The sequence below is a fragment of the Macrobrachium nipponense genome, chromosome 1 (assembly GCF_015104395.2).
Source record: "Macrobrachium nipponense isolate FS-2020 chromosome 1, ASM1510439v2, whole genome shotgun sequence".
NCBI lineage: Eukaryota > Metazoa > Arthropoda > Malacostraca > Decapoda > Palaemonidae > Macrobrachium > Macrobrachium nipponense.
In genome coordinates this window covers 145,872,158-145,881,095 of record NC_087200.1, presented here as the reverse complement: position 1 = coordinate 145,881,095, position 8,938 = coordinate 145,872,158, and the positions used below count along the sequence as shown (strand labels likewise).

At 37.2% G+C, this 8,938-nt stretch overlaps 2 protein-coding genes across 3 annotated transcripts; both read right to left on the bottom strand.

Annotated features, from left to right (window-relative positions):
- Positions 1–1,362: 1,362 nt before the first annotated feature.
- On the bottom strand, positions 1,363–3,750 carry LOC135219722 (hepatic lectin-like). Its single transcript, XM_064256720.1, has 4 exons — positions 3,559–3,750; positions 3,058–3,163; positions 2,606–2,716; positions 1,363–1,720 (listed from the first exon to the last, which is right to left on the bottom strand). Exons 1-4 carry the CDS (start codon positions 3,611–3,613, stop codon positions 1,681–1,683), a joined length of 312 nt encoding a protein of 103 aa, XP_064112790.1. The 5' UTR covers positions 3,614–3,750; the 3' UTR covers positions 1,363–1,680.
- Positions 3,751–4,994: 1,244 nt separating this feature from the next.
- On the bottom strand, positions 4,995–8,161 carry LOC135219720 (uncharacterized). Of its 2 annotated transcripts, none has more exons than XM_064256718.1 (3): positions 7,952–8,161; positions 5,292–5,555; positions 4,995–5,149 (listed from the first exon to the last, which is right to left on the bottom strand). In XM_064256718.1, exons 1-3 carry the CDS (start codon positions 8,073–8,075, stop codon positions 5,058–5,060), a joined length of 480 nt encoding a protein of 159 aa, XP_064112788.1. In that variant the 5' UTR covers positions 8,076–8,161; the 3' UTR covers positions 4,995–5,057. The 2 variants fall into 2 exon arrangements, with proteins under 2 accessions (XP_064112788.1, XP_064112789.1); XM_064256719.1 differs by having other exon boundaries at positions 5,292–5,471; positions 7,952–8,151.
- Positions 8,162–8,938: the final 777 nt, after the last annotated feature.

Sequence of the window (8,938 nt, the reverse complement as noted above, 5' to 3'; positions counted from 1 at the left end):
AGTTTAAATGATATAGAAACTTACCTAATTTGAGGGCATAGGGCTATCCTATAGGTTACCAAATTTCATTTTGTTGCTATTACCAATCTATGAGACATTTAGATCGATGAAAACATACATTTAGCCAAAGTTTGTTACGCATAAGAAAATACGAATATTTTTCGCCTTGATCAGAGTAATAGATGTTCTTTTCTAGGATTTGGTTAAGGCGTCCTATAACACTTTCCCGGTAACATGTTGAAAAGACGAGACTTGTTGACCAAACCAGTAACCTACACATCTACTTCCTACCCAGCCTTTTCAATAACGGACAAGCTCGTTTTTACTTTATATGATGTTGCATATATGAGATGAATGAAGTTGCGATTTCAAAACTGGAGTCCTCAATGCCATTAAATGCTACAATATGTTGACAGTATGACATGTTAACACAATGTTAACTTAAAAATCGAATATGAGTCGTTTTCTAAGCTTTGTTTACGTCGTCCTAAAACGCTCCCGCCAAGTGTGATGTTTCGGGATTTTGTTGAGAAACCAAGTATGTTGGTAAGCATTTCATAAAAAAAAAAAAAAACCATATCATACAAGCCTTCATATACAGTTACTGCAGACAATTTTTTAAAGACTGACAAAATACAGCAGGCGTCCTCATGAATCACAGTAACATGCTTAAAAGACGAGGACTGCTTGACACATCTAGTGTTAAACCTATAGACCTACGTACCACTTAGCATTTTTGATAACATCAAGATCGTTCTTACTTTATATCATGCGGTATGTAGGCTGCATACTAATGATATTCTGATATCAAAATTAAATTGTCCCTACATTTATGCGCTACGATAATATGCAGAACATAATGGAGACATTCTAAAGAGACAAACGGGATCTACTGCTACGACGACATACTATATCTGATGAGCACAAAATTAAATATAAATAAATTCAATTATGCTCTGTTTACCTGTGAAATGTTGACCCATTTTCTCTTGAAGATTTCCAACTCCCCCCCCCCCCCCCCCCCTATTTTAGCACCTTTAGGCCGCACATCTTACCATTATTGCGAGCTGGATTTAACAAAATTCACAATCCCACTAAGCACATGCTCAGTAGTGCGCTGTTACCGTAACCAAACCTTTCAAATTGGCCGCAAGGCCCTGCAGCGCCGCCCTGGGCCTGGTGGGAGAAAACCGAACTACGTAGTTATGGTATCTTCAGATATTTACCTTCTATGTTTGGAACATGAGCTTTCGGCCATACGAGAATGAGCTAGGCTCATATACAGTCATATCTTAATTTCTCTTTTATTCTTTAGTAGGCACTTAAACAGACATATAAGCTTGGAATAAGAATAACAGAAACTAATTGTCTTGGGTTTTATTTTAAGACAAGACCGAAAGTAATTGAATCGAAGAGTAATTCTTAGGAATCGGCATCTCTTCCAAGTATAGCTATGATGAATTTTATTTAAGAATTAACGATGAAGTTTTACACAGGCCAATTAAAAGTAGATGTTTCCAAGGCGAGTTCCCTTCCATCAAAACGCACTGGACGTAACGACTACCAGACAGGGAAAATCATTAGCGTTATTTTGACTGCCGGTGTTCAGATTTGACAGCATCCACCTTCTTGTCTTTCTTTCCTACTTAACTCTGAAGGAAGGTTGCTGTGCATTCAGCCTTATGCCACAACGTCCGACGCCTTCATTTCACAGATGTGTCTGGAATAAAAAAATAAAGAAAGAAAGAAAAGACAGTAAATGTGTCTTTTTCGCCGCTGACTTACAATTATACCAAATTAAAGCACATACAATTTTCGTATTTTCAATGGCTCAGATGACTGAAGTTGATAAGGGATGATAAAAAACAACCCACAAAAAAAATCATACACCTTTTACTGTGTCACTGTTCATATTACCTTACTTTCTACTCTCTCTTAACAATATTATTCTATAGCGTAACTGCGAGGTTTTCCTCCTGTTACACCTTTAAAACCTCTTTTACCCTAAATTTTCCATTCAGCGCTGAATGACATCGTAGGTGTTTGGTCATTGGCCTAAATTTTATATTCCAATTACATTTCCAATAAGCTCTTTTAACATATTAGGCATATAGGACTATTTGAATATCTAATAAAGCAATCTGGAATAAATAAAGATAATTGAGATGTATTTCATTCGATGTTTCTTCCGTTTAAAAAGATGAATAAACTACTTCCGTTTAGTACTACGTATCTCAGCATTTTTGATCGGAGCAAAACTAAATTGCTAAATTGATTCTAGTTTAATTAGGTTTTGGAAACCATTCAAAATAGGGCCATCAAGAGCAGATCACTCGGGCCAAAGCTACAAGAGGATAAGAAGGAAACTAGTCCCAGCAGTATTTCTACAGAGGAGCTCCGCAGATATAGTTTATTAATAAAAAAATGTTCTCTGAACGATATTTAAAAAGAAATATTATGCAATGCAAGTGAGCTTGAGAAATTTATTTATGTTTATCTTTTTTCTTCTTTTTTTACCCCCGAGGGGTCACATAGAGATATTCCGTAGAATGAACCATCGTAGAATTAACCGACATGGCCAAAAAGACACGGATCTTTGCCTTACCTCATTCTGTCCTTGCACCAGGCATCATTCCAGAGAAGTTTCTCGTAAATGAGCCAGTAGTGGATACAGTTCTCTCCTCCGTTGTGGTTGTCTGGTTGACCGCGATGCCACCTGGGGAAAGGAAACATCCTTATCTTTTCAACAGCTCTCTCAGGAAGGTTCAGTAATGTTATCCCAAGTCTGTGATCATATTTCACTTAAGAATCTCATCCCACATCGCACATCTTTCTCACTGTTTGTTTTTACATCTGATGAATGTCCATATACCAGACATATAGAGACCCACCAAAAAGTATATGTACGTTTCATGTGTTCGCGTGTCTGCATTATTACATAGCTACAAGGCCACCTGTTTAAACGCACACAAAAACACACTAGCACATTACCTTATCAATTGACTTATTCGTTAAGTGCTGAAGGGATACGGGTTTAATAACTGAAGTAACACCTACCAAGAAACTTGCCAGTCACTGTGAACTGTCCCGTCTGAAATCCACTTGTAGGTTCCTTCCTCCTCTGCGTCAGTTAGGCCTACATATGAGTTCCCCGATACGTGGCCTGTTGAACAAAATGATTTCCTTGTGGAATGTGGGCAGCACAATTTGTCTTATTTCGAAAATCTTGATTCTTTAAATGATCACTACTTTACCGGCGGCAGCTGAGGTGTCTACTTGTAATACACGTGAACTAAACAAAACATGATTTAGCGCCTACCGTTGGTTTAATGGTCCCATGTAGATAGAATAATGTGTGACAATCCTTTATGAAGGTATGAATCCTAATCCTGTGAGTTATCTGAGAGGAGCCAAGTTAAAGATCAAATCTGAGCTGCAAACTTTCGTAAACAAACAAAAGACACTGGAGGAAATATGACGATTTTCCAGTAAGGAACCAATTTGGCGCTGCTCCAGAATGGCAACACGGAAGACAAACTCAATCTTCATGGTACTTACTTGCGACAAAATTCCATTCTCTGGTGTTATCTATCTTGACGTAGTCACCTCCCATCTCCTGGCACTCCTGGCGCCCTTGCGACCAGTTGCCTTCCGTGAAGCTGAAGAAATAGCAAGAGCCTTCGAAGTGGTGCCATCCATCTTTGCAAGGCTTGGCGAAGTTGCTCTGAATTTGCAAGAAAAAATTGGCTACTTTGTTTTAAAAATATAATATAATATATATATATATATATATATATATATATATATATATATATGCTGCTCTAACGAATAATTTCTGTATACACATTTTCTTCTAATGGAGAGCGTCAATATTGATGCGCTGGAAAATTCCTAACTTGATCAGTAATTTACTAAGCCCCCCCACTAAGTAAACCTATCGGTCATCATCATAACAACGGTCACTATATATATATATATATATATATATATATATATATATATATATATATATGTGTGTGTGCGTGTGTGTGTGTGTGTGTGTGTGTGTGTGTGTGTGTGTGTTCTCCTCCTTTACAAATCATTTTAGAGCAACCCGATTTGCTGAACAGCAGCATCAATGATCAGTATGCAGTAAATGTGTCTCGCTGTCGGACTTATCGTTCCAGAGTTCCTTTATTCCTCAACTACTCGACTGTGAAACTGGTTCCCTCAGGATGTAGTGTAATTGGAACTTCAGAGGTTCAAGCGAAGCCCAATACATCTATTCGTGTCTTTTAATAATTTACTCACATTTTGATCTAATCTTTTTATTATTATTAATTTGATTTGAAATTTTCATTTTTTTGTTTTTATTTTTCTAATAGGTGATCCCTTCTTTCTGTTACTTCTTTCGAATGAACAACATTTTCTTTGGAAGCTTGAATTTCAAGTCAATGGCTTCTGAGTGCTTGTTCCATATGACTAGGGTTCATCTTCTGAATAATAATAATAATATAATAATAATAATAATAATAATAATAAAAACCCGATCACAGAAACCCTATCAGTATTGAACAATCAGTGCATGATGGTTTACCATTTTCTAGACACTAACAACCACAGTCTTGGACAGATGAACCAGAATTAATTTGATCAAAGTGGAAATGATTAGGAACTTGAGGTCACATCACATAAGAAGGACAATAAATGTTAATGATGAAACATGTTCACGCTGCCATGTTATTATTGTTATTTCCTTGTGGTCAGAATATTTCTATGATATCATTAATGCAATTTTTTGTAACCTGTCTACTATCATCATTTTGATCCTAGTTTTCATTTTTGTCATCTAATTTTAATAGCATTACACTTAACACTTACAACCTTGTAGTATCTAGAATGTAAAAATAACTTAAAAACTTGCCCATAACATAAGATTATTAATGCTGGCTTTGCATTGCAAAATAATGATAGTTTTCACACGTACGTATTCATGCTCACACGTGTGGGGGGTGGGGGGGGGGCGTTATTTATGTACGTATTAATAAATTTGAAGTCGAGTTCGAATGACCAACATTTTACATACCAAGTTTGATGTTCTTCCATTGCTGAAGGGCCCTGGTGAGAGTCTCATTAACAACTGCCTCGATGACAGACAGTTTCTCCATGGCTGAAACGTACCAGGATTTGTTTAAAAAATCACAGAAGGAAGAAAAAAAAACCTCTCTTTTGATTTAAACAAATATACAGGGACTTTAGTCTGATGAGAATAAATATCAGTCATTGCTCAAGTTGACCACGTGTTTTCTTACCTTTTACGAACTTGTTCTCCTCTGCTTCAAGTAGACTGATGGTCCGGTTCAACAGTGAGCCAAAATCCTGCCCAGAGAAATCCCGCCTCCTTGATAACTCTCCACAGACGGTGCTGACGGCGTCCTCCATCTCGCACACTTCTGTTTCCGCTTCTGTCCCGACGACGTCCGTCCACAACTCTGGAAGAACTTGAGACACTGAATTTGTGCGGCTAGGTCTGACTCCTTCAGAAACTTTCCAATCTTGCGTTTTGCCATCGAGCTCTAGAGAACGAAAATGACAATGAATTTTAAATCTACATCAAGTTAGGTATCAGATGAAAGTTCCAGTTGAAATACTTCGCTAATCTGTCGCAGAAAATCTAGTCAGGAGGTTAAGCCTAATGGTAAGTAAGGACATTTGTGGTTGTTCACTGAACCTAGACGCTTGGGGGACAAGCCAGCACATTCTAAGGCGACCGGAGCATATTTTTCCAGAGAAGGGGGGTGGGGGGGTGGGGGGGAGGCAAATCTATACTCATGCATCGGTAGTGTCTGGTATCAGCGCACGACAAATACTTTTGACCCTTTGAACTAGCAGGTTAAATCCCAAAAAAACAGTATCAGCGCCTGCATTTCTTTAATGAATAAAAGTGTATGTATATATATATATATATATATATATATATATATATATATATATATATATAGATATATATATATATATAGAAGGTTACATTGACTTTTTTTTCAATAGTTCTATATACTGTTCAACTGAAATCAAACTTTACTTGAAAGAATAATGCAGTTATATACTGCATACAAATATTATACATTATATAATAAGGATACATTTAATTTACTTAAACTGAAAGAATATCCTGTGGAATGGAAGGAGAACAAAGTGATGAAGTTAAATGTAATCATTTTTTGAAGGTAGTCACTGTTCGTTTGAAAAGGGCACCCTTGGTACAGCTCAGACTCAGAGCCTTAAGGCCCCCCATAACACTGAACGACTGTCTGTATCGTTCGCAAAAACACTGTGTATGGGATGGTCTGAATGCAAAAGTGGGCGGAGCTTCGTGTCTGAACAATCTCAGCAGGAATCTGTCACGACCAGGTTGATGGCTTGCAACTGAAGTCTGTCATACACAGATCGTTCAATGTATGTATGGGTTTGTCTGCCGATATAATCGCGTTCGTTTCTTCTAGAGATGATGCCGTCTTCTCGAGACAAAATCTTTGTTCAGACTGAAATCGGTGCGGAGATCGTTCATACTGTATGAATAGTGTGTGTGAGGGTCGATAACGACAATCGTTCAGACAGTCGTTCAGACAAACTCTATGTATGGGGGTCTTTAGAGGAAAGGCTGGAGTCAGGATGGCTCCCGTCACTCCGTAAAACACTTGTCTATGCCGTTGTGAAGATGGAGGAGGTTCATCTACAACAGCGACCCCACAATGAATGTCTTTAAGGTGACTTTTTTTTTATTTTTTATTTTTTACAGAAAAACAATTTTCTATGTATATATATATATATATATATATATATATATATATATATATATATATATATATATATATATATATATGAGTCAATCACATTACCATGATTCATATATATGTGTGTGCGTTTGTGTGTGTGTAAGTTGGGGTATGTGCATGTGTGGTGGATATACAGAGATGTAATACGTACACTTATGACCTTAGCATATTTAAAATGCAGACATAACAAGTCGAATCAAAAGCTTTACACAGAATAGAACTCGATCTTCTAAACTCATCTATAACGACGAAGAACACAAGAAAGATCATAATATATATATATATATATACATACATACATACATATTATATATATATATATATATATATATATATATATATATATATATAATCCAAACTGTTGCTATGAAATGACCAATGAAGATGAGTAGGTTCATCTACAACAGCGACCCCACACTGAATGTCTTTAAGGTGACGTTTTTATTTACAGAAAAAACAATTTTCTTTAAGAACAGTTTGGATAATATATATATATATATATATTATATATATATATATATATAGGTATATATATATATATATATATAATGATCTTCCTTGTGTCTTCGTTCGTTAATAGTAATTTGATTTAAGTTCGAGCTCTATTCTGTGTAAAGCTTTTGATTTTCGACTTGTTATTTGTCTGCATTTTAAATATGCTAAGGTCATATGTGTACGTATTACATCTAAGTATATCCACACACATGCACATACCCCCAACTTACACACGCAAACACACACACACACACACACACACACATATATATATATATATATATATATATATATATATATATATATTATATATATATATATGTGTGTGTGTGTGTGTGTGTGTGTGTGTGCGCGTCAGATTACACATGCACATATACCACATATGTAAAACTCAAGAATATGACTGGAACTTTTAATAATTGCAGAAACTTCAACCTGCATAAGCGATAGCCGGGGCAGCAGTGGCATTAATCATACTATTGATATTGGAAGATACTGCTTCATCAGTTGCACTTAACTTGTAAATAGTCTTCTATATTTTTCTAATAACTGCAGCTGACCCAGCAAAGCTTCCAATAATAATTGTTTGAGAGAGGGTTTCCTTCCAATAAACAATAACAATAATAATAATAATTCTCTACCTTTTAACCTTCCTCCAGAGGGAGAGAAGTACGGTCTACTTCCATCGCTGGTGCAGTAACAACCAGACCAAAACGACAGAGAGACGGTTATGAAAAGCTCTGCTAAAAGAAATGGTCTCACCATCTTGTCTTGAAGTCACCACCTACAGAACTAAACTGACTCAGATTGGTGAACTGTCCAACTGAACACTCCAACACACTCTTGTGGGGCCATCCATTTCCTTACTACGCAGGAAGAAGAAGACATAATATCCTAAGACAGAGGTTTCTTTCATCGAGTTCGGGGGCGGGGGGCCTTGGTTCACAGGTAGTGAGTGAGAGGGAGGAGCGGTTTTTCCAAAGCGCATCAGTTGGGTGTTGGATCAAGGTCACCTTATCTCTTACGGAGAGAGAGAGAGAGAGAGGGACAAGTGCTGTGAGGCTCGTCCTGTTTTTTTTGGTAGTGTTACTGGGAATACCCTGCGTTGCTAAATGTGCTATATTAAACTCATAGAACATCAAACAACGTGACCATTGATCTAGCACTTGAAAAGCCTGTTGTTCGATTAGCGGCATGGGGCCCACCAGTCGATGTGGCTGTGAATGCATACTAGTGTCAGCTGGGGTTAAGCAAAAGCCATTGCAAATGCAACCTAAACCCCTTGACATTTGCTGGAAACCGGAGAACGGCACCTTTCTGGCGTAATCCCCCTCTGAAAGGGAAGAGGGGAAACACACACACACATATTTATATATATATATGCGTGCATATATAACTGAATGACTGTCTTTTCTTATAATCTAACAATGTTCCATAAAGTTTTTCAAACCTCTGTATGCCTTATCACTAATAATGTGGAAAGTTTGTTATCAGATGAGAATGGTTTGTCAAAGAAGATGCAGTAGAGTTGTGCATATGTTCTCCATGTACCATGTTTGCCAGGGCCTATGTGCCCTGGGCCCTATGTTCTCCAGGTACCATGTTTGTCAGAGCCTATGTTCCCGGGG

Bases quoted from the DNA above. Each gene is read 5' to 3' on its own strand.
- LOC135219720 (XM_064256718.1), bottom strand. From the start codon at position 8,075: ATGGTGAGACCATTTCTTTTAGCAGAGCTTTTCATAACCGTCTCTCTG. The intron at 5,556-7,951 runs GTAGAGAATTAT...TTCGTTCTCTAG, and splicing joins CTCTGGAGGAAGGTTAAAAG to AGCTCGATGGCAAAACGCAA. The intron at 5,150-5,291 runs GTAAGAAAACAC...GGTACGTTTCAG, and splicing joins GGAGAACAAGTTCGTAAAAG to CCATGGAGAAACTGTCTGTC.
- LOC135219722 (XM_064256720.1), bottom strand. From the start codon at position 3,613: ATGGGAGGTGACTACGTCAAGATAGATAACACCAGAGAATGGAATTTT. The intron at 2,717-3,057 runs GTAGGTGTTACT...TCCTTTCCCCAG, and splicing joins AGTGACTGGCAAGTTTCTTG to GTGGCATCGCGGTCAACCAG. The intron at 1,721-2,605 runs GTAAGGCAAAGA...TTTTTATTCCAG, and splicing joins TGGTGCAAGGACAGAATGAG to ACACATCTGTGAAATGAAGG.